The sequence below is a fragment of the Pollicipes pollicipes genome, unplaced genomic scaffold, assembly GCF_011947565.3.
Source record: "Pollicipes pollicipes isolate AB1234 unplaced genomic scaffold, Ppol_2.1 Scaffold_3087;HRSCAF=3621_pilon_pilon_pilon, whole genome shotgun sequence".
Lineage (NCBI taxonomy): Eukaryota > Metazoa > Arthropoda > Thecostraca > Pollicipedomorpha > Pollicipedidae > Pollicipes > Pollicipes pollicipes.
In genome coordinates, this window is record NW_023596225.1 from 46,195,728 (window position 1) to 46,221,938 (window position 26,211).

The window sequence follows — 26,211 nt, forward strand, 5'->3', positions numbered from 1 at the left end:
AGTAAGTACGGTATGTTTACAGTGTTGCCAGGTGATCAAGCTGCCAGTTACGTGGAAAATGGGCTCTCGATGTTCAGGTGGGCCACGGAGTCATGGCATCTCCCGTGAGGACTCGTATGATGTTCCCGTTTTTAGTCGCTACATTTCCCAATTTTCTTCGTTGTCTTGAAGTGTTTAACACGCGCTTGGGTGGGGATCACTTGACCCCGCGAAGGGTTTCTCGGAATGCTTTCCAAAAGCGAGGCGTGGCCGCTCCAAATTTTTAACTGCTGTAGACAGCTGAATAGCGGATCGTTTGGTATGGTATTATAATTTAAGACGTACCTTGTAAGGTCGCTGACCTTGGGCAGGTCAAATTGGAGTCAACGAAGTCAACTTCTTGGGAATCGTTTAATCTGATGCAACAACAAAATGTTAGACAAAGCCATAAATCTCTGAAATTTTTCTTAGTCGACACAAAAATTGAGCACACTGAGCGAAATTAATCGACCTAGGGTCAGGTATGAAGTTCAAAACAAGGTCAAAACCAACCTGTTTTAGTACCATAGGGCTTTCTGTACGGAAGTTGTGTAGTTCCCAGTGCTCATTTTGAATCGATTGACAACAGAAACCGCATTGCAAATCTTCCATACACTTTTTAAAGGTCAGAGTAGGTCACTGACCCAAAATTCCCAGGTCAACATTTTTTATGGAGAATACTGCGTTGCACAATCTTTGTCGTTTAATCAAATGCAAAAATAAAAACAGTCTTCCATGATTTTGGTCAGCATGATCTTAAAAATGTCAAACAAAGTCACGGACATTCAGTAGGCACGTGACCTTTCTTCTAGAATAGGTATTTAGGTTTCGAGGCGCTTGAGAAACCAACCTGGAGTTTGACTTTGTTGAACCATATTTGCCATGAAGGTCACGACCCGAGAGCATCAAACATGAACATAAATGAGCTTACGTTCAGGCTAAGACGCTATTTCAAGTTGGTGTCTCTAGCTGTCTCGATTCCTGAGATCTCAGGGGGTCAAATTGAACCCCACTCAAGCGAAGGATATCCGAACGGCCATCCGGGCGCGTTTTAATGTTATTCATCCCGTGACATGGCGCCTGGACAGCCAGGGCTAATCTTGCCAAGTCGTGCAGATCGCCAACACAGCCATGTAGGTGAACTGGTATGTGGCGCACGAAGAATAGTTTTTCTGTCGATCTACAGCAAACAATGCGGTGCAAGCCCATTTCCAAACCCATGCCTACCATGGACGCGTTGCGAACACAAGGAAACAAAAAAGAAGAAAAGAAGATGACCGTAAGTCCGAGTCATAGATTCATGACATAAAGACATAAGGCATGGCTCCAGTTCTTCTTTGTTTTCAAGTCACCGGGATGGGAAAGAAAAACCATTGTAATACTCAGATTTGCGTTAGTAAGATCTGTCTCTAGCTACTACAGCCATCATCCCCTGCTCAATTGGCGCCGCTGCTGCAGATTGATTACGTACCGTTTTATTACGTCGCATTTGCATAAGCTTTGTTAACTACTGACTTATATCATACCATCCACCCCAGCTGATACTTCGTGATGATGTTTATGGTCTTTCTCACCGGGAAAAAATGAAATTCTCAATGCATCGGAGAGCATGGTATTTGACTTCCCATGTACATGTTTTATAATGTGGTCTCATAGTTGATTTCGACACGAAGGGCTTAGTTTTACTAGTAAGAGCAAACCACTTAAATGATAATACCATGGAGTGGGATAGGAAAATATGCTGTTAGGGGACTATAAGCTCTTTGTTGTAAAAATAACATGCAAAAAAGCCACCTGAACAAGACAGTAGTAATAGCATTGTTCCTCGGAGACAAAAACACAGCAACAGTTGGGTTTATATTTGGCAACATGCCTTTATCGAAACAATAGCAGAAGGTGACCATGATATTTGCGTGAAAGGTGGAATCGCGATGAGCACCATGGTTGGTCTGCGACTCGATGGTTCTTCATGTATTTCCGCTTCCACTGTTAAGGAAGTGAAGGTTTGTGTCAATGAACTAGTGTTTCCGTCCACTATCATACCTCAGGTGCGATGCTCATGCTTTTACATGTTCTTCCTATCTTGCACCATCAGTTGTGGTTGACAGCTTGCCTTTTGCACTTAACGGACCGCCCGGATACTCAGTTTCGTTTCTCGCAAGATATTACATGTGATGTATTACGCATCGCAGCCGATCTAGCGCCGTCATTATCTCCACGGTAAAGAACCGTTTCGGTCTTCAACATTCATTCTTAAACCTCAGGACGCAACATTCTATCTTGATGTCACGGATCTGTGGAGAGCGGTAAGTGCCCGAGGCTGCTGTCACTGAGAGGGGTCAGCGGCCGCAGGGTCGCCGCGTTAAGGGAGGGACGTGACCAACAGGGAGTGGCCGTGAGAGCCCAGCTGAAAACCGTTGTTTCCAGGCTATTATCACATCTACGCCAACGTTTTCAGTCACGATAACCGACGCAAGGTACAGACTAGCAGCACTGAAGCCCTTTACAGACCAGCGCGGGCGACGCGAGGCCCACATCTGTCAGAAGCAAGCAGGCAGTGTTCGGTTTATTTTGTCGCGTGCGACCGCCAGCTCAGTTCGGCTCGGCATCGAGGTGGTCAGCCGGCGCACCATGAGCCGCAGGGGCGGTGGCAGTGACGCGTGCCGACAGACCTCGACATTCACCGAACGTCCGAGGCGAGCTGGCGCCGGCGAGGTGCGCCAGAGGCCGCCGGCCCACCCGAGGCGGCTCGAGCGGCGGAGCCCGGACCGAGCCGTCGCGGCGCCGACGCAGCGCACCTCCTAAACAGGAGCACCAGCGAGTGGATTGAGCGCGAGTCGCCGACCACGACGGGGCAGTGGCTCTAAATGGACCGTAGCATGTTTTGATGCGACGCATCTAAATTGGCCTCACAAAATGTCTGCTGGTGATCTGGTAGGGCTAACCTTGCAAAGCATGTCTAACATAGTTGTCCAGCCGTCATGTCAGTGGATGAATTGTTTTAGAATACTTCAGTACAAGGGAGACAACCACGATTGTTGCAAGTGGAGACGAAAATATCTACCGAACCTTTACGGTAGACGCCATGCCGTTGTCACCCACGCTGACATCGAGAGCCACGCAACCCCATGACCACGTGACATCATGTGACATGACCATGACCACATGACCATGACCACGTGACCATGACCACATGACCATGACCACGTGACCATGACCACATGACCATGACCACGTGACCATGACCATGACCACATGACCATGACCACGTGACCATGACCACATGACCATGACCACATGACCATGACCACGTGACCATGACCATGACCACATGACCATGACCACGTGACCATGACCATGACCACATGACATGACAACGTGATCCCCCGTGGCGCTTTAAACGTATTGCACATGCTTCCCACGGCTTGGGCGTAGTCCAACAACCAGGGAGGAGATCTGTTCAGCCCTTGTACGGTCCCAGGTCATAGGTGTGACCATGTGCTGATAACCACCTGCCAAGCAGTTTCCGCGTGATACTTTCATGGGTAACCAATGTTTTAGTGTATAGATATTAAGGTCACCACACTGAGTGCAGACACCTTGTTTCCTGAAAAATGTCACATTCAGTTACAATCATCCCCACAAATTTAAAGAGTTTCGAAAGATGGAACGCTGTTCCAAGCACCACAAATCCAACACAGGACATAGCTTCTCATTTTAAATCCTTTGTGGTATGAAGCTTCAGTTTATGCGCACGTCCTTTTTCACCGCCGGACGAGAGACATTTTGACGAAAATACTTAGGATTACCTCCGTCAAAACCTCATGACTCAGGGCGAATCTTTGTATTTACGTATCGCAGGGGCCAAGAAAAGAAAATCATGATCACAAAATTATGAATGTATTTAAATGAGTAACCGCTCTCATCCTGTGACTAGTACGCCGCAGGCTTGTGTGCCGGAGCAGAATGGCTGTAAGCAGGCTTGTGGACAGGCTTGTAGGCAGGGGCAGCAGCCTTATAGGCAGGGGCGGGGTGGAACTCGGGGTACTGGGCCTCTCCCTCGTAAGTGACCTTAGCGTTGTAGCCGCCGTAGTTGTCGGCGACGTACTTGACGTGTTGGACACGGCCGTCGGGCAGAGCCACCGAGTAATATCCCTGGGTGTTGTGACCATCGCTCTCCTCTTTCTTGGCGAAGTTGGTGCCGGTGTAGGGGTCGTTGACGGCGTAGTCGTAAGCGAACGGCTTGGCCGCCTCCTTGTACTGGGCCTCCGAGTGGTAAGAGGCTGGCTTGTAGGAGGGAGCCGGGTGGTAGAGTGCCGAAGCGGGCTTGTAGCCCGGCGTCTCCGGCGCCGGGGCGGCGGCGGCGACAGCCAGCACGGTGGCAACGACGAGGATCTGCAATACCGTAGAGAATATGTGACAGATCAGGCAGTCATTTTGATGACGCAGTTTTGCTACGATATATCTCGTAACCTCGCTGTCCGTGCAACGCATGACACATCGCTAAGCCCACAGCGTACATGGCTTGAAGTAAACTCTAGTAACCAACAGGGCACCATACCGATGACATTATTTCAGCACATACCTGCATGTTGTGTTCTGATGGCTGGGTGTGCAGTACAAGTGCTGTCTGCTCCTTTGGTGCTTTTGCTTTTATAGGTCGGCCGCTAACCACTGATAGCCGGTCACGATCAGGGTGCCAGTGAACGGACGTCTTCAACGGTGTCACCGGCTGCCCTGACGAATTCGCACAGAATTCCTGGTACACATCCATCTACTTGAAGCTGATCATAATGTGACCCATGACGTTGTATATGGACAGGTCATCTAATCTTTACAGATGAGCTGGACGATAAATAGCAAGAACATGCAGTTTATGACGCAGCAGGTTCGTATCGATCTTTTTTGGCAATGCGCTGAACTCTGGGCAATCATGCCAGCAATTCGGAACGATGCGTTGAAGCAATGTATACTTTGCTGAGTCCCCAGCTGACAGACGCTCTGGCCTCGAACGAGTCACGTTTTGACGCCATCATACGACATCAAATTCGCTTCATTTTTGGGCATTTGTCATCCCAAACTAATTGTAACGTGGGTTAATTCTGGCGAAAATTCAGAATTTTGGAGTCTAGGAATGGTATGAACGTGTGTGCTGGAATATTTCAAATAGGTTGTGTCATTAAGATTTATCACAAAAAAACATTCATCAGAAAACACAGACAGGAGCGGAAACTGACCGTCCAAACGAAGGCATGTAAACGCTCTCTTTGTTTCTAAGTGTTTTGAAAGTAAATAAGCTCGCAATTGACTTTTAGAAATACGAATCTCGTCGTGCCCAAACATATGGGCACCACACATATCGACGGCATGCCTTGTTTATAAATGCGGATGATGTTGCCACACACATAATAAAGCTTTGAACGTCAATGTCCGGATGTGGAGTAGGCGAAATCTTGGTTCTTCCCAATAAATTTAGTTCAAAGCCTTCCACGCCCAAGCATTCCTTTGTGTCCAAGTTTTTGGCACGTGGGTAAGCCATGTTCCCAGTAATGAGGAAATCAAAATTACGTAGGTTGTTATTGTGATGTCTTCGTCCAGCGGTTCAGCTCAGCTCGGTCACAGAGAGACGCATAGCGACGCGGCGATCTGCATTGGACCGAGTCTAGTGGCGTCCTGCCCCTGCTATCCCAGGCAGGCACTACATATCATTTAGTTCGGGTGAACTACCACTCACAAGTCAGCTTGATAAACGCACCTATCACGCATCCCGCACGGTCCGCCGCGGGATGGCGGTCAGCGCCCGCGGCGGTAGATCGCATTGCACCGAGCGGCCGAGGCCGCGCCGCGACCCGGCAGGGACGGCATGTCTGTTGGCGTGTCTATTGTCTGCTGCATTTAATTTTGTCTGTGCTAAATGCGCCATGTACATTTTCGACAAGGGAGGTACAAAGCGGATTAGGTTGCGTATGGTTTTTGTATGCACAGGCTCATAACATTTTTTACGAGATATACGCCGTTCTGTGCGGGAGGCGTTTTGCCTCGCACTTAGATAAGGCAGATCATGTTTTGCATTGGAAGGTTACCTTCCTACCTACCTAGACCCATGGCGTTCATTAAGTGACAGGTGGTGATGCACCGTATGACTGGATCTGTCGTATCTAACGAACGTGTGACGTCATATGGTAATTGGTAAACAGCCAGATTGGACTGCCGATTGCCTGGCTCGATCACGAACTGTATTTTGTGATTAATTACACAGGCATTTACGTATTTTAAGATTATCATTCACTAATGCAAATGCAAGAACAACGCGAAAAAGGCTAATGCACGCACAACGTTCGCTTGCAACACAAATGCTTTGCTTAAATGAACGACGCCAACTTTACGGTGTGTCAAAGCAGACGGGTGAGTCACTCTCCACTTCAGCGGCAACTCTAAGATAACCGCTCTGGTGGAGACTCTGATATCTTAAAAACGGTCAATGACGCAATCAAACAATGCCGTATAGAAGACCATCTTTACTAAGTAATGAAATTGCGCTATCAACAGTCTTTTGTCCTTCGCATCGCATGGCAGGAGTGGAGTGTGCATTAAGGAATTGTTACGGATCCGTGCCGATCCACGTTGGCATCAGCCCAGCACATGACAACGCGCCGGGGGGCAGTCTGTTCAGTGACGTTATGACCGTGGCCTTCTATCGGTGGTTGGCGGCCGACCTATAAAAGCGAATGTACTGCAGAAGCAGCCACTAGTTTCATTGCACACTCGGCCACCAAGACACAACATGCAGGTATGTGATTGAACTATATTGTTGATGTAGCAATTTGTCGGATGCTAGAGATTTTTCCGACAAATGCATCGTGGTCGAAAAAATAACAAAGCTGTTAGAATGAGCAAGCCATTCATATCTTCTATGGCATTGCAGGTCCTCGTCGTTGCCGCCGTGCTGGCCGTTGCAGCTGCCGCCCCAGCCCCGGATACACCGGTGTACAGGCCCGCCCCGGCCTACAAGCCGGCCTCTTACCATCCGGAGCCCCACTACAATGAGGAGGCCAAGCCGTTCGCTTACAACTACGCCGTCAATGACCACTACTCCGGAGCCAACTTCGCCAAAAAGGAGCAGAGCGATGGCCACAACACCCAGGGATATTACTCGGTGACTCTGCCCGACGGCCGTGTCCAGCACGTCAAGTACGTCGCCGACAACTACGGCGGCTACAACGCTGAGGTCACCTACGAGGGAGAGGCCCAGTACCCCGAGTACCACCCCGCTCCTGCCTACAAGGCTGCCGCTTCGGCTTACAAGCCTGCTGCTGCCCACGATTCTTCCCCCGTCTACAAGGCTGCCGCCGTGGCATACAAGCCAGCTTACAGCCCTCCAGTCTCGGTACACAAGCCTGCGGCGTACTAGGTATGGGGGACGCCCGTTAAATGTGCGCACGGATATGTTCTATTCATTGCAATGACCTGAACAACATTTATCAATAAAACTGCCGCTCAGTCATCCGTGTTGTTATTGTTGGTAAGCGGCTGATGCTATTAGGCTGTGTACATGCTGTTGATGGTGGCGTAAGCGTCGCACCATCCTCAGACTACCGCACTCATCCTACACTTTATTGGAGTAAGCGGTGGCTCCATGCTGAATCGAAAAGAAACAGCTTAATTTCGTATGAAGAGCAAACCACTATAATAATAATACCATGCCATGGGATAGGAATACATGCTGTCATGAGACCATGACCATGTCGTAGACCATGTCGTAAATATCATAGGTAAAAACATACCCATAGATAAGACAGCAGTTATAGTCTTATTCCTGGGAGAAAAACCAGGAGAATGGAGATAGAGGTGGATTAATATTTCGGCAACTCGCCTTTTTTAAAACAATAGCAGAAGATGACCAGCAGATTTACGTGGAAAGCGGAATCGTGATGAGCACCATGGCTGGGCTTCGAGCCGATGGTCCTTCATATACTTCCACACACACTGCATCCACAGGAAGTGAAGATTCGTGTCAATCACCTAACCTTTCCGCCCACTATCATGCTCACGGCGCATTGTTCATGATTTAACAAGTTCCTCCACAGCCATCTTGCACAGTCAGTGGTACTGGGAGCCTGCCTTTTACACATTACGGAGCACCAGAATATCCAGGTTCGTTTCTTGCAGATATCAAAAAAAGGTTACGTGGATTCGACTTCTGCTATTGTTTCGATAAAGGCCTATTGCCCGAAATATCAACCTATCTCTATCTCCATTCTCCTGGTTTTTCGCCGAGGAATAAGACTATTACTACTGTCTTATCTAAGCGAATAATGTTCCTCGCAAATGCACTGAACTTTACCACAAAAAATCCTCATGAATCTGGTGAAAAGAATTTTTGTTGGAAACGACACGAATGGTGAGTCGAGTACAATGTGGTGAATTCAGTGAATCTATTAAGATGCATTTAAAAACACGAAAAAAGTCAAGAACAGTATTGAGAGTAAGCTTTGAAAAGAAAATGAAAGTGCCGAATTTCACCCGAGCGCTCGATTACATTTGACAGAGCCAGAAGAAAACTGCAGCTGATTATTCGGGAACTTTGACTTGCAGATTAACTGACATACAGACGGCGTGGCATGGTCGTGGTATGGCAGTATCTTAGAAGTTATACCAAAAGATTGAATATTTAACTGCCTGAATCTGTGCAAAGTTTGACGCGGTATGCAGGGGTAAGAAAAGTGCCTTTTCCGTCACCGACGAAATTTAGAACCGTCTAAATTTTCACCTGGAGCTGAATCTTTCAGAAACGGATGTAATGAAACTATAAATGCAATCAACTACAAAACAAAGACAAATTTATTGCAATGCAGCATAACCATCAATGATCTTTGTTTCGGTAGTTCATTCATTTGCACTTAAGTACCACTTGCTGGCCATCAAGCGCTGAATGATGGCTGAGACTTGAATTCTGAAATTATCAGATAAAGGCATACGTGGCATGGCCAACCTGAAGGCGTGCAACTTTCTATTCAGGGAGCGAAAGGTGATTGTGGCTCCTAACCATGGATGTAGTTTCCCAATGTTATTTGCCTTTTTTAATCATTATGTTTGATATTAATGATTATTAGGATTTAACCCGCAAACTAATTTCGAAAGACTACACTCCTCCTCCCAACTGTGAAGACGGTGTGTCAAATCTGTGCGGATAACAATTTTGAGTGCATTTTGGAGGCAGACTCAGTCATTTTTCCTCGCCCCCCCCCCCCCTCCACCTACATCGCTCAGCCCTACTTCTTTGTAAAACTGCATTCATGTAGCCCTGTATTTACCGACAACATGGTTCTACAAACACCTAACAACATCACCTTTGGTTTTGTGACGTCATTGTGCAATCAGCTGAGCGTGCGGGCGACCTACCCTATCTTGGCATAATCATTATCGGCACAGAACTCGCATTTCCTAACATGACACAAATTATTCAGAGCAAAACCCATGCCATATTGGTATCAGTAGACGCAAATGACACTTTGAACATGTGGGCTAACTGCATTCAGCTTTATATGCAATATACTAGTGTGTCTGTATGTGTTTTTACTAATGTGTTTGTATGTGTATATGTGTTTGTTCTGTCATGTCTGGTTCATTGTCCTTACAGCCTTCAACCTCTAGTGGTTTTGACAGAGCAGTCATGAACACCTTTATCCTCATTTTCTGAAAGGGCGAGGTCATTCGTGATGACAGGACCAAGAGAATGGCACGACATGACATGGCATGAATGGCATGACATACATGATCGCGATAAGCATTATGGCTGGGCTGCGAGACAGTGGTTTTTGACGTACTTCCACATCCACAGCTAAGGAAGTGAAGATTTGTGTCAATCAGCTGGCCCAGCTTGGCGTCAGGTCGCGTCCTAGCCTGACGTCACGAGCCTGGGTAGAGCGGTGAGCGTCAGAGGCTGCTGCCACTGAGATGGGTCAGCAGCCGCAGGGTCGTCGCGTGTGGGGAGGGGCGTGACCAACAGGGAGTGGCCGTGAGAGCCCAGCTGTTGGTCCATCGCTAAACGGTCGCATGCGGAGGGATCGGACCGTGACCTCAGGCCATCAGCGGCTTGGAGCTGGCCCTTAAAAGCGAAGGCTTTGTGGAGAAGGCATCAGTTTCACTGCAATCTCCGCCACCAAAGCGTGCAGCATGAAGGTGCGCACCAGTCGCTCAACTAAAACTACGATATTGTTTGCTATAGCAGTCATCTCATCTGAAGTTGTGTGCATGCATGCAAACTGGATGAGATGTCATATTCAGTCTGTAAAACATGTTTACCGTTGCTATATAGTTACGAGCAATTTGTCGAAAGCACTAAAGACGCGGTATCAGTTCCGACCAGAAACGCATTTCGGTAGGTATAATAGACTGCATTTCTACCCTCAGGCCTTCGTCGCCGTCGCCGTCCTAGCCGCCTCCGTCGCCGCTGCCCCGGCTCCCGACACCCCGTCATACCACCCAGAGTACCAGTACAAGGAGGAGGCCAAGCCGTTCGCTTACGACTACGCCGTCAGCGACCACTACACCGGCACCAATTTCGTGAAGAAGGAGGAGAGCGATGGTCACAACACCCAAGGATATTACTCGGTGGCTCTGCCCGACGGCCGCATCCAGCACGTGAAATACATCGCCGACAGCTACGGCGGCTACAACGCTGAGGTCACTTATGAGGGAAAGGCTCAGTACCCCGAGTACTACGCTGCTCCTGCCTACAAGACTGCTGCCGATGTCTACCAGCCCGCATACAAGACCGCTACCCTCGCCCATCAGCCAACCGTCACCACTGCCTATCAGCGTACTTCCCCGTCCTACAAGACTACCACTCCAGCCTACAAGCGCGCCTTTAAGCCTGCTGCCCCAACATACGGGACAGCTGTCCCTGCTTATCAAGCAACTGCACCTGCCTACCAGTCCACTGCCCAGGCCCATCAACCTGACTTCAAGCTTGCTGCCCCTGCGTACAATGGCCTTCCTCTTTCATACACCCCTGCGGCTCTGGTCCACACATCTGCTGCCCCGGCCTACACATCTGCTGCCCCGGCCTACACCTCTGCTGCCCCCGGCCTACACAACTGCTGCCCCGGCCTACACATCTGCCGCCCCGGCCTACACATCTGCTGCTCCGGCCTACACATCTGCTGCCCCGACCTACACATCTGCTGCCCCAACCTACACATCTGCTGCCCTAACCTACACATCAGCCACCCCGGAAGACAAACCAGAGGCCTCTCCGTATAAGTCCTCGACCTCTGCCTACAAGTCCTCCCACAAGATTGCTGTCCCGAGCTTGAAGCCGGATGTGGCGCATTAGAAGCGAGTGTGTTATGTTGGCGTTTTGAAACTGTGCGTTGTTTTGTGACATTATGCGTTGTGAATACGAGGAATGTTTGCATAAAACATTGGCTTTTATGCTGGTCTTTTCTCTTATCATACGCATGTGAACAAGTGACGCATTCTGGGAAGATGACACCGCTGTGATCTATGATATGCGATAATACTGGCGGTGTCGTATATCAGAAGTATTGCAGCGCACGTTGCAGGACATGAGCATATTTGGAGCAACTCGTCTTTACACATTAAACATGATACTTGGCCACATATACACATATACTTGGATGGGATTTGGAAACATTAGCAGGTCATCAGTCAGTCACACCAGCGGGTCATCAGTCAGTCACACCAGCGGGTCATCAGTCAGTCACACTGGCAGGTCATCAGTCAGTCCATTAGCAGGTCATCAGCCAGTCACACTAGCAGGTCATCAGTCAGTCACACTAATAGGTCATTAATTAGTCACACTGGCAGGTCATCAGTCAGTCACACTAGCAGGTCATCAGTCAGTCGCACAAGCAGGTCACTAGCCAGTCACACTAACACGTTACTGGTCACTCACACCAGCAGGTCATCAGCCCCCGGAATCAGAAGATCCTGAGATCTCTGCTATCGCCGCCTGATGACGCAGAGGAAAAGTTACTATTCGACTCGGTAACGCGGTACGCCGCACTTCGACGACGATTTTCACGAATACCAAGGCGCAAAAAGCTATATGTATGTAATGTATTAACGACATGTACGCCAACGTTTTCTGTCACGGTAATCAGCGAAAGGTATATACTAGCAGCACTGAAGGTCTTAACAGACCTGCGCGGGCGACGCGACGGTCACATCCGTCGTTAACAAGTAGGCAGTGTTCGGTATATTTGTCGCGTGCGACCGCCATCTCAGCTCAGCTCGGTATCGAGGTTGTCCGCCGGCGCACCATGAGCCGCAGGGGCGATGGCAGTGATGCGTGCCGACAGACGTCCTCGACAACACCGAACGTCCGAGGCGAGCTGGCGCCGGGGAGGCGCGCCAGAGGCCGCCGGCCCACCCGAGGCGGCTCCAGCGGCGGAGCCCGGACCGTCGCGGCGCCGGTGCAGCGCACCTCCTTAACAGAAGCACCAGAGAGTGGGTTGAATGCGAATCGTCGACCACGACAGAGCAGCGGCTCTAAATGGACAATAGCATCTGACGATGTGGCACATCTAAATTGGCCGCACAAAACGTCTGCTGATGATCTGGTGCAACTTCGCAAAGCATGTCTAGGTTAGCTGTCCAGCCGTCATGGCAGGGAATAAATTGCTCTAGAATACGTCAGGACAAGGAAGACAACCAAAATTTTGGCGAGTGAAAGGGAAGACATCTTGGTAGCCTTCACGGCAGACGCCATGACTTAATGACCCACACAGACATCGAGAGTCACATAGTCGCATAAAATGACAACTTAATTTCCTCGTGACACTGTGTGCTGGGGTGTTTCATCAGTAACAAAATCAAGTGAGACAAATAAATTATATGGCGCAGGAGTCCAAAAGTATACGGTATAGCAAAAGTTGTTCCCAAAAGCTGAAATTCGTGGGGCGCGAGTTCATCGAAATATCTCCGTAAACCGACCTCCTGCGTTGCAGTCACCCCTTGCTGGGCGGCGTCCGCCGCCGCAGGTAACACCAAGCCGTGGGCGGCAAGCGACACAAAATACCTTTGCGTATAGAAACGATGCTACCGAGCGCTCCTCCAGCCGTCGTAGGAGAGTGTCTCGTTCTAAGGTCCAATGGTCAAATATGTGGATTAGACATTTCCCGATTGACTATCATCTGGCGGAAGCTTTATGTGCTGCTAGGTATGAGCTCGTTGCACGAGTATGACGGTTAGTAATGCTTTAGACTTTCACTTCCCTAAGACAACTCATGTCGTGCAAATAAAACTATGCATAGCATATGACTCCTGAAAAATATGACAATCGTGCCCCTTGCCGAGCCTGTGTATTTGATACACTGGCCCAAACAGCAACTGCTTACAGACGGAAGACCCAAAACGCGCGTCGGCAGATATCCCACGGTAGCAGAAATGCGGCGCGACGATCGGAACCGCCTGTTCGCGGACCATGCGGTCCTCATCCTACACCATGTCAAGCAGCAGCTGTTCCGGACGGACCCAGTACCCGTTACGCTGGTCTGGATGGCTGGCTGGGTGCACCGTGGCCTATGTGTGCTGCGGCAAGTCGCGGAGTAGCGCGATGCTCTGGAACAAGTTGCGTAAGCCAAAGTCGCAGCCGCTGTTTTGCCGAATGGCGGACCATACCGACACATAGTGGCCGACCACCCACTGGACGAGGTCCTTGTGAGCCCTGCTGGAGGTCTCGGTAGAGATGTGAACTAGCAGCAGACGAACGACCAGTGTCAACCATCTGAAAACCTAAGCGAATACATTGGATCAATTCGCTACGAACTGAGCATTCGATCATACACAAATAATTGTGCCTCCTTAGTGCATGTAATTATGCTGATGTCCATAGTCCTTAAATGTGATGGAATACATATCAACAGATATGCTAGTAAGCGTGAACCAACCAGCAAATGATGCGACATGCCACGGCACAAAGTACGATAATAAGTAGATGCTTAACAGTGAGCGCATAAAATATCAACTGATAATTGATGATCTTTTAACACTCATTGCCATAAAATCCATCATAATGTGTTTTCATGTTTACCTGTCATGGTTCGATGGTCCAATTCGCCGCTGGACTGCCACGTTTCGGACAGAGCCGTTTTGAATGCCGGAGGCCAGAAGGTACAGCAGCTGCTGGCTGGTGCTCAGCTGCGGAATCAGGTCGACCAGCAGGTTTGGCACGTACCTAGGCTTGAATGCCACAACGCCCCTCTCCCAGACTTCTCCGACACAGGTCTTGCTGATGGGTCTTGAAAAATGTCCATCCCGTGGTCGTGCCGTTCAAGCTCAGCAGCAGATGGAGGAGGTTCTGCTCGTTGCCGTGCAGCTTGAAGCGAGCAAGTTGTGTTGAAGCGAGCAAGCAAGAGAAGCGAGCAAGTTGTGTTGGCGTTTGAAATTGTGCGTTGTGGTGTGACATTATCCGTTGTGCACACGAGGAATCTTTGGATAAAACAGTGTTTTTTTTTTTGCTGGTCTTCTCTGTAGGTATACACGTATTGACAAGTAATGCATTCTGGGAAGATGAGACATCTGTGCTCAATGATATGTGATGATACTGGCGGTGTCGTATTCCAGAAGAACTGTAGTGCACGTTGCAGGGCATAAGCAATATTTGGATTAAATCGTCCTTACACATTAAACATGACTGATCTGGAACGAGGAGACAGTGTTTGAGTCACACTCTTTCCAAACATGCACATTCGGCCCTAATTGATCAGACGGCCGATTATCCATTGGACAAAAACTACATCACTTGAAGCACCAGCGGTCACACTAGCAAGTCATCAGTCAGTCACACTAGTAGGTCACCAGTCAGTCACACTAGCAGGTCTTCAGTTACACTATCCGGTCACCAATCACACTAGCAGGTCATCAGTCAGTGACAGTAATAGATCATCAGTCAGTCTCACTAGCAGGCCATCCATCAATCACACTGACAGGTCATCAGCCCCTGGAATCTGAAGATGAAGATGGTGAGCTCTGTTCTATCCCCGCAAGATGATGCGAAGGAAAAACTGCATTTCAACGACGTGGTACCATATCGGACATTCAACCAGTCACACCAGCAGGTCATCAGTCAGTCACACTAGCAGGTCACCACTGAGTCACACTTGCAAGTCATTAACCTGAAGTTTATCAGGCAGTTACACAAGCAGCTTATCTTTCAGCTGCACTAGCCTTTATCAGACAGTCACACTAACCGGTCATCAGTCAGCCACACTGGTAGGTCATCAGTAAGTCAGCAGCAGGTCGCCAGTCAGCCACACTGGCAAATTATCAGTGAGTCACATTTTCAGCCCATCAGTCAGTTACACCAGCAATTCATCAGTCAGACACACTTACAGGTCATCAGCAACTTGAAACTTAAGATGAAAGCCAGGTTTTGTCCTATCGGCGAGTGATGATGCAGAGAAAAAATTGGTATTTCCACTTAGTGACGCAGTAAGCTGATTTTCAAAGATATGGTGCGATGATTGGCGTTCACCCAAGCTGTCCTGTCACAAAGTCATTTTCCCAAATACCTAGGGGCAAGCAGTTGCATGCATCCAAGATAATAATGACATCTACGCCAACGTTTTCTATCACAGTAACCAACGCAAGGTACAGACTGGCAGCACTGAAGCTCTTAACAGACCAGCGCGGGCGGCGCGGGACAACATCCGTCGCGAACAAGCAGACAGTGTTCGGTTTATTTGTCGCGTGCGACCGCCAGCTCAGCTCAGCTCGGCATCGAGGTGGTCAGCCGGCGCACAAGGAGCTGCGGAGGCGATGGCAGTGACGCGTGCCTACAAACCTCCTCGATATCCACCGAACATCCGAGGCTAGATGGCGCAGGCGAGGCGCGCGAGAGGCCGCCGGCCCACCCGAGGCGGCTCGACCGGCGGAGCCCGGACCGAGCCGTCGCGGCGCCGGCGCGGCGCACCTCCTAAACAGAAGCACCAGTGAGTGGATTGAGCGCGAGTCGCCGACCACGGCGGGGCAGCGGCTCTAAATGGACAATAACATATTTCGATGCGACGCATCTAAATTGGCTTCACAAAACGTCTGCTGGTGATCCGGTGTAACTAACCGCGCAAAGCATGCCTAACATAGTTGTCCAGCCGTCATGTCAGTGGACAAATTGCTTTAGAATACTTTAGTACGCTGTGGCACATCTAAATTGGCCGCACGAAACGTCTGATATTGATCTAGTGCAGCTTCGCAAGGCATATCTAACTTAACTCTTCAGTCGTCATGTCGGGGAATAAATTGCTCTAGAATACCTCAGGACAAGGAAGACAACTGCGATCTTGGCGAGTGGAAGCAACAATATCTTGCGAGTCTTCACGGTAGGCGCTATGACTTAATGACCTATACAGACACCAAGAGTCACATAACCCCATGAAAAGACAACTTGATCTCCTCGTGGCACTGTATACGTAGTATACACGCTTGTCACGTTTTGGGCGTCGTCCAACGACCAGGGAGGAAATCTACTCAGCCCTTAGACGGTCGCCGGTCAGAGGTGTGTAATAAGACCATGTGCTGAGACCACCTGTCCACCTGTAGGACCACCTGTAAGACCACTTGTCAGTTAGTTTCGGCGTGATACTCCCATAGGTTACCACTTGTATTAAATACAGAAATTTTGTTTCCTGAAATAACATGTTGAATTCCAGCGTAATCATCTAGATAATTTAAAGAGCTTCCATAGATACAACGCTGTATCCACGACCGGACATCATTAGCTGGTCATTATAGACATTATTGTGGCATATAGCTTCGGTTTAAGAGGACGTCGCTTATCACAGCCGGAGGAGATATACTTTAGCGGTGAAAAGCCCAGAATTATCTCCGTCCAGCCCGCACATTTAACACACATTTTTCATTGAAGTAACGCGTGGAAAGAAACGAAAAGCATCATGACACACATACGGATATATTTCAATAGGCACCCGTTCTAGCACTGTAGCTAGTACGCCGCAGGGTTGTATGCCGGGGTGGAATGGCCGTAAGCAGGCTTGTGGACAGACTTGTAGGCCGGGGCAGCAGCCTTGTAGGCAGGAGCAGGGTGGTACTCGGGGTACTGGGCCTCTCCCTCGTAGGTGACCTTAGCGTTGTAGCCACCGTGGTTGTCGGCGACGTACTTGACGTGCTGGACACGGCCGTCGGGCAGAGCCACCGAGTAATATTCCTGGGTGTTGTGGCCATCGCTCTCCTCATTCTTGGCGAAGTTGGTGCCGGTGTAGTGGTCGTTGACGGCGTAGTCGTAGGCGAACGGCTTGGCCTCCTCCTGGTACTGGGGCTCCGGGTGGTAAGAGGCCGGCTTGTAGGAGGGTGCCTGGTGGTAGGGGGCCGGAGCTGGCTTGTAGCCCGGCGTCTCCGGTGCTGGGACGGCGGCGGCGACGGCCAACACGGCGGCAACGACGAAACCCTGCAATGTCGTAGGGGATGTTAGACGGATCAAGCAGTAATTTAAACACCGCAGGTTTGCTACCATACATCTGTGCATTTCAAGGTACATCGCTAATCCCAGAGCGAATATGGTTTGAAATAGATTGTCCAGCAGTAAACAGGCCACCATATCAATGATCTTATTCCAGCACCTACCTGCATGGTGTGTTCTGATGGCCGGGTGTGCAGTACAAGTGGTGTCTACTCCCTTGGTGCTTTCGCTTTTATAGCTCGGCCGCTAACCACTGATAGACGGTCATGGTCAGATTCCAGTGAACGGACGCCTCCAACGGTGTCACAGGCTGCGCTGACGAATTCGCACGGAATTCCTGGTACACGCCCACCTCTTAGGAGTTGACCGGAATGTGATCCATGACGTTGTATATGGACGTCATTTAATTTGCACAGGTGAGCTGGATGATAGATGACAAAGAACATGTAGCTTATGACGCAGCAGGTTCGTATCGAACTTTCTTGGCAATGCGCTGAATTTAAAACAATCATGCCAGCAATTCGGAACGATGCGCTGAAACAAGTTGTACTTCCCTTAAATTCCCAACTAACAGCTTCTCTGGCCGCATTCAAGTCGCATTTTGGCCTCATCATATCACATCCAATTCGCTTCATTTCTGGTCATTGTTCATCCGAAAGTAATTGTGACGTGGGTTAAATGCGACGAGAATTCAGAAGTTGGGAACGGAGGAATGGTGTAAGCTTATGAAAATGAAGATTTGTGCTAGTTTATGCAATTAAAATGTCATCCCAGACAGCATTTCTCATATTAACGCAGGCGGGAGCAGACACTGGGTGCCCAAGCAGATGCATGTGCATGCATGTTTTGTTTCGAAGTGTTTGGTGGTTAATTAAGCTCTCAATTGACTTTCACGGCAATGAGATGCGTCCTTAAACGTTTCGACCCCACGCATATTGGGATACGTCATTTTCAAATGTGACAATATTGCCGCACACATAATAAGGGTTTACACGACAATATCCGGTTGTGGTGTAGGCGAAATCTTGGTTTATCCCAATAACTTTAGGTGAAAGCCTTCGAAGCCCAACCATTCCATGGTGTCCAAGTTTTTGGCACCTAGGTAACCCATTTCTCTAATAAAGGGGAAATCAAAATCACGTAGGTTGTTGAGTGAAATTGGGAGGAACATTATGCGTATAAATAAAACGGCAAAAGTAGTTTTATTCCTCGTAGAAGAAAAGCAGGAAAATGGAGGGATAGATGCGTTGGTGTTTCGGAAACATGCGCTGGTCGACAAAAAGGTGGCGTAAATGATCTACTTTGGAAAAGCTTGTATAGGGAGCCACGGAATTGGACAAGGGAGCGTTTTATAAGGGTGTTAATAAAAATGCCTCTGGTGGAAAAGACGAGAAGAACATGGAAATAAATATAACCAACTAATGGCATATTTACACGGGACCAATGGCGGAACAAGAACAAGGTAAAACGGGCTGGTGATTCTCGCATTATTTTCGCTTAACGTTAGCGTGACGTCACTGGTGCCAAGACTCTAATACGCATGCGCAACTCGCCGCCAGACCCCGGACGTAATGATGAGAGGCAAACGGAGACTAGAATCAGTCGTGGGGATAGTCACCAAGCCATTTTTAAAACACTCGTGCGGATAGTCAACGAGCCATTTTTAGGAAGGTGCACATGATCAGCGTGCCAGTAACGTATAATTTTTTGACAAACATGATGGTGGGCCTTGCAAGCCCAGGCGGCAAGCTATTAAAATGCAATACCATGGAAGTTGAAGACTAGCATACGAGCCTTACACACAATGAGACGGCACGAATATCGAGCTGCCTTTTTTAAAAGTTGATCCGAACTCTCTGAATGTATGGATTTCTGGCATCAGAGCCCAGGCTATGTATCGCTTGTTGTGTGAGCCCTGACTCGTACCATCCCATCGCGCAATTCCAGGCAACGGCAGAATTTATTGGAGAGAATTTAACGTGCCGCAACGCTCGGCATGGTTCATCCTGCCCTCTGACGACAACCGATCTTTAGCGCGACCGCTGCCACCGGCCGCAGGCCACACCTGTCAAGGGCAAATGGCGAGAGCCTAAAGCGACTCCATCCCACCCTGCCACAGGTGAGCCAATCGGACGGCAGGCGCTCTAACCAACTGTGCCTTCATACCAATAATAAATCAACGTAGTGAGAGACGTATGTAACCAGTGAGCCGATAGTGCAGAATTCAACGACAACCTTGATGAAGTGCGTGACAACCTCAGGCGGCAAGCCATTGCAGTGCACTTCGAACTTACACGACCTTGCGCCCCCTGGTCGTGACGCCGCCGGTGGTGCGGGGAGTGGCGCGCGTGGCGTGTCTGTTGTCTGCTGTATTCAATTTTGTCTGCGCTAAGTGCGTCAGTGACATTGTCGGCAAGGGAGTTACATAGTGGAAGAAGGTGTGTGTGCTTTTTCTGTACATAGGCTGATAGCATTTTTACCAGACAAGCGGAGGTCTTTGCTTTAAGAGTTTTGCCTCGCACGTACCTACATAAGGCGGATAATATTTTGTATTGACAGGTCACCTTCCTACCTACCTAGACCCATAACGTTCATTCAGTCACAGGTGGTTATGCGCCATCCGGCTGGATCTGGATTTCATGATGAACATATGACGTCATAAGACAATCGGAAAACAGCCAGATTGTGCTGTCGTTTGCATGCCTCGATCACAAGCCGTGTTTTGTGATATATTCCATAGGCATTTATGTACCTCAAGATTATGAATCTCTAAATAAAATATAAGAACAACGCAAAAAGGGCTGATGCACGCACAACGAACTCTTGCAACACAAATTTTTCGCATAAATAAACGACGCCAACTTTACGGTGCGGCGAAGCAGACAGGTGAGTCACTCTCCACTTCAGTGGCAACTCTAACGTTGCAACTCTGGTGGAGACTCTGATAACTTAAAAACGATCTTTGAAGTAATCAAACGATGACGTAAAGAAGATCATATTTGTTTAGTAATGGAGTAGCGCCATTGACAGCAATCTTATGTGCTTCGCATCGCATGGCGAGAAGGGAGCACGCATGAAGGAGTGACTACGGATCCGCGCCAATCCACGTTGACACCAGCCCAGCAGATGATAGCGCGCCTGGGAGGCAGTCTGTTCAGTGAGGTAATGACCGTGGCCTTCGTCGGTGGTTGGCGGCCAACCTATAAAAGCGAAAGTACTGCAGAAGCAGGCACCAGTTTCACTGCATGCTCGGCCACCAAAACACAACATGCAGGCATGTGCTTGGGCTGTATTGTTGATGTAGCAACTTGTCAGATGCTAGCTATTTTTTTCGACAAAAGCACCGTGGTCGGAAATATAACAGGGATGCTGGAATGAGCGAGTCATTGATAACATATCTTCTACGGCATTGCAGGTACTCGTCGTTGCCGCCGTGCTGGCTGTTGCAGCTGCCGCCCCAGCCCCGGATACACCGGTGTACAAGCCCGCCCCGGCCTACAAACCGGCCTCTTACCACCCGAAGCTCCAGTACAATGAGGAGGCCAAGCCTTTCGCTTACGACTACGCCGTCAACGACCACTACACCGGTACCAACTTCGCCAAGAAGGAGGAGAGCGATGGTCACAACACCCAGGGATATTACTCGGTCGCTCTGCCCGACGGCCGTGTCCAGCACGTCAAGTACGTCGCCGACAACTACGGCGGCTACAACGCCGATGTCACCTACGAGGGAGAGGCCCAGTACCCCGAGCACCACCCCGCCCCTGCCTACAAGGCTGCCGCTCCGGCTTATAAGCCTGTCTACAAGCCCACCTACAGCCATCCCGCCACGGCATACAGGCCTGTGACATACTAGTCGCAGGGTGAGAACGGCTGGTTATTCAAACTTATTCATGATTGTGTTATGGTGCTTTTCGTTTTTTGTCTTGCGTTACTTCAATAAACAACATTCTTTCGAATCGTGTCGTTTTATCGAAGGTAATTCTATGCCTTCCACCAGGAAATGTCTCTGATCTGATAGTGGGAAGCGACGTCTTCATAAACTGAAGACAACGACCACATGCTGTTTTGTGATGACTTTTAGCAACGACCTGTCATGGATTGCTGGTGCTTAGAGCGCGTCATCTTTGCAAGGGTCCTTAAATCCTCGGTTTGATTGCAGAGGAATTACATAAATTTCATTTTCCGGAAGCAAAGTTTCTGTATCAATACAAGTGTCCTATGAAGGCATCACGCTGAAACTACGTGGCAGGTGGATATCAGTACATGGTCTTACCAAACACCTCTAGCCTATGACCGTCTGAGGGCTGAGATCTTGCTGCCTGTTGTTTTGGAGCGACCTCCGGACAGTGCAAAGTGAGTACAGTATGTTTACAGTGTCGCCAGGTGAACAAGGTGTCAGTTACGTGGAAATGGGCTCTCGATGTTTAACTGGGCCACGGAGTCATGACATCTCCCGTGAGGACTCTTAAGATGTTCCCGTTTCTAGCCGCTACAACTCCCAATTTTTTTGTTGCCTTGAAGTGTTTAATGCGCACTCGGGTGGGGATCACTTGACCCTCCGAAGCTTTTTCCGGAATGCTTTTCGAAGGCGAGGCTTAGCCGCTTGAAATTTTGCATAGCTGTAGACAACTGAATAGCGGATTGTTTGGTATCGTTTCATAAACTTGGATGTACCTTGTAAGGTCGCTGACTTCGGCAGGTCAAGTTGGATTCAGCGAGGTCAATTTCTAGGAAATCGTTCGATATCATGCAACAAAGGAGTGTCAGACAAAATCATAAATCTCTGAAATTATTATTTTAGTCGACACAAAAATTGAATGAGCAACTTAAATCAACCAAAAGTCAGGTATGAAGGTCAGACCAAGGTAAAACCAATCTGTTTTATTACTATAGGGCTTGCTGTACGGGATTTGTTTCGCTTCTGGTGCTCATTTTGAATTGATTAACAACAGAAACCGCATTGCGTATCTTCAATACACTTTCTAAAGGTCAGAATAGCTCCCTGACCTAAAATAACCCGTGGCAACATTTTTCTTATGAAACATACCGCATTGCTTAATCTTTGTCGCTTATTCAAATGCAAAAATCAAAGCAGCCTTCCATGATTTAGGTCAGCATGACCTTCAAAATGCCAAACAATGTCACTGACATTCAATGGGCATGTGACCATTCTTCTAGGTTAGGTATTTAGGTTCTGGAGCATTTGAGAAACCAGCCTGGAGTTTAAATTTGTTGAACGTTATTTGCCACGAGGGTCACGACACAGGAGCATCAAGCTTTAACATAAGTGAGCTCATGTTCAGGCCAACACACCATGTCAAGCTGGTGGCTCTAGCACTCTCGGCTCCTGAGATCTCAAGGGGGTCAAAGTGAATCCCCAAGCAAAGGATATCCAAACGGCCATCCGGGCGCGTGTTAAAGCGATTCATCCCCTGACATGGCGCCTGGACAGCCAGGGTTAATCTTACCCGGTCGTATAGATGGCCAACACAGCCATGTAGGTGAATTGAGATTGGCGGATGATGCTGCACGAAGAAAAGTTTTCTGTCCATCTACAACAAACAATGCGATATAAGTCCATGTCCAAACCGATGTCTAGCATGGGCCCGTTGCGAACACAAGGAACAGAAAAGTGACGACCGTAAGTCCAAGTCATAGATTCTTGACAGAAAAGACGTAGCGCATGGCTCCAGTGTTTCTTTGTTTTCATGTCACCGGGACGTGAAAAGCAAAACTATTATAATACTTAAATTTGCGATCTTAAGATCTGTCTGTAGAAGCCACAACCATTATCCTTGGCTGAACTGGCGCCGCTGCTGCGGGTTGAATATGGATCGTTTTATTACGTCGTATTTCCATAAGCTTTGCTAATTCCTGACTCCCATCATGCCAGCCGCTCAAGCTCAAATTTCGTGATAATGTTTATGACCTTTCTCACCCGGAAAAATGAACCTCTCTATGCCTCGGAGAGCATGGCATTTGTCTTCTCGTGTGTATTTTTGTGGTGTGGTCTCCTACTTGGATTTGACACGGAAAGGCTTAGTTTTCCTAGTAAGAGCAAACCACTAGAACAGTAGTGCGATGCCACAGACAGGAATATATGCCGTCATGTGGCTATAAGCTCTTTGTTGTATATATCATAGGCAAAAATATCCACCTAGAGAAGACAGTAGTAATAGCCCTATTCCTCGAAGAAAACAAGAACAGGAGAATTGAGATAAGCATGGATTGATATTTCGGCAGCATGCCTTTATCGAAACAACAGCAGACGATGGCTATGAGAATTGCATGGAAGGTGGAATCGCGATACGCACCATGGCTGGTCTGCGGCTCGATGGTTCTTCATGTACTTCGGCATCCACTGTAAAGGAAGTGAAGGTTTGTGTTAATGAACTGGTGTTTTCACACGCTATCGTGCCTGACGTGCGTTGCTCATGCTGCTACATGTTCTTTCTATCTTGCACCATCAGTTGTGCCTGGCAGCTTGCCTTTTGCACATTACGGACCGTCCGGATACTCAGTTTCGTTTCTTGCAGATATTACATGTGACGTATTCGGCATTGCAGTCAATCTAGCCCCGTCATTATCTCTACGGTTAGCTGCCGTTTCGATCTTTAACATTCATTCTCAACCCTCGGGGCGCGACGTTCTAGCTCGGTGTCACGGATCTGGGGAGAGCGGTAGGCGCCCGGGGCTGCTGCAACTGAGACGGGTCAGCGGCCGCAGGGTTGCCGCGTGCGGAGACGGACGTGACCAACAGGGAGTGGCCGTGAGAGCCCAGCTGGGGGTCCATCGCCAAACGGTCGTATGTGGAGGGATCGGACCGTGACCTAAGGCCATCAGCGACTTGGAGCTGGCGCTTAAAAGCGAAGGCGTTGTGGAGAAGGCATCAGTTGCACTGCATTCCCTGCCATCAAAATGTGTAGCATGAGGGTGCGCACAAGTGATTCAGCTAAAACTACGATATTGGTCGCTATGGTGGTCATCTCATGTGCATTTGTGTGCATAAAAGATTAATGCGGTGTCAGATTCAGATTATGAATCATAATTGCAGGAGCTACATAGCTAAGAGAAACTTGTCGAAAACAGTTAAAGATCTGATATCAGTTCCGATCAGCAATGCGTTTCACTATGTATAAAGTATCACATTTTCGTTCCCAGGTCTTGGTCGTCGTCGCCGCCCTGGCCGCCGCCGCCGCCGCTGCCCCGGCTCCTGACTCCCGGTCGTACCATCCGGAGACCCATTACAAGGAGGAGGCCAAGCCGTTCGCCTACGACTACGCTGTCAGCGACCACTAAGCCGGCACCAACTTCGTCAAGAAGGAAGAAAGCGATGGCCACAACATCCAGGGATATTACTCGGTGGTTCTGCCCGACGGCCGTGTCCAGCACGTCAAGTACGTCGCGGACAACTATGGCGGCTACAACGCTGAAGTCACCTACGAGGGAGAGGCCCAGTACCCCGAGTGTCACCCCGCTCCTGCCTACAAGGCTGCTGCTCCGGCGTACAAGACTGCTGCCAATGTTTACAAGCCCGTGTACAAGTCCGCTACCCTCGCCCATCAGTCAACCGTCACCACTGCTTATCAGCGTACTTCCCCGTCCTACAAGGCTACCACTCCAGCCTACAAGCACGCCTTTAAGCCTGCTACCCCAACATACGGGACAGCTGTCCCTGCTTATCAGGCAACAGCACCTGCCTACCAGTCCACTGTCCAGGCCCACCAGCCTGACTTCAAGCCTGCCGCCCCTGCGTACAATGCCCTTCCTCTTTCCTACACCCCTGCGGCTCTGGCCTACACAACTGCTGCCCCGGCCTACACAACTGCTGCACCGGCCTACACAACTGCTGTCCCGGCCTACACAACTGCTGCCTCGACCTACACATCTGCTGCTCCGACCTACACATCTGCCACCCCGGTAGACAAATCAGAGGCTTCTCCGTATAAGTCCTCGACCTCTGCCTACAAGCCTTCCCACAAGGTTGCTGTCCCGAGCTTGAAGCCGGATGTGACGTATTAAAAGCGAGCATGTTGTGTTGACGTTTTGAAACTATGCGTTGTTATGTGACATTATGTGTTGTGCATGCCAGGAATGTTTAGATAAAGCAGTGCTTTTTTACGCTGGTCTTTTCTGTTAGTATAGACATATCAACAAGTAATGCATTCTGGGAAGATGACACAGCTGTGATCTACGGTATGTGATAATACTTGCGGTGTCGCATTCCAGAAGTACTGTAGTGCACGTTGCAGTACATAAGCAATATTTGGATTAACTCGTCCTTGCACATTAAACATGATTGACCTGGAACGAGGACACAGTGTTTGAGTCACACTCTTTCCAAACATGCGCATTCGGCCCAAATTGATCGCACGACCGATTATCCATTAGACAAGAACTACATCACTTCAAGGGTTGGATCAGAACGTGTTTCATATTTAATCGTTATGTCACAAATTGGGCGGCCATTTGTGCAAGTGTTCTGCGTGAGTGTAGGCGCTCTTCTAAAGTACTTGGATGCGACTTGAAAACACCAGCAGTCACACTAGCAGGCCATCCATCAGTCACACTGACAGGTCATCAGCCCTTGGAATCAGAAGATGAACATGCTGAACTTTGTTCTATCGCCGCAAGACGATCCGAAAGAAAAGCTGCTATTTCGACCCGGTAACGCGGTAAGCTGCATTTCAGCGACGTGGTACCATATCGGGCGTTCACCCAGTCACACCAGCAGGTCATCAGTCAGT

At 49.0% G+C, this 26,211-nt stretch overlaps 1 protein-coding gene across 1 annotated transcript in view; it reads left to right on the top strand.

The window, feature by feature from the left end:
• Window positions 1-24,763, top strand: part of LOC119090264 (cuticle protein 19.8-like) — a 40,579-nt gene extending 15,816 nt beyond the window's left edge. Inside the window, exons 3-4 of the mRNA XM_037213048.1 lie at window positions 10,560-10,785; window positions 24,704-24,763. Of these exons, the coding sequence (XP_037068943.1) occupies window positions 10,560-10,785; window positions 24,704-24,763 (286 nt within the window). The remainder of the gene's footprint in view (window positions 1-10,559; window positions 10,786-24,703) is intronic.
• The last annotated feature ends 1,448 nt before the right edge of the window (window positions 24,764-26,211 follow it).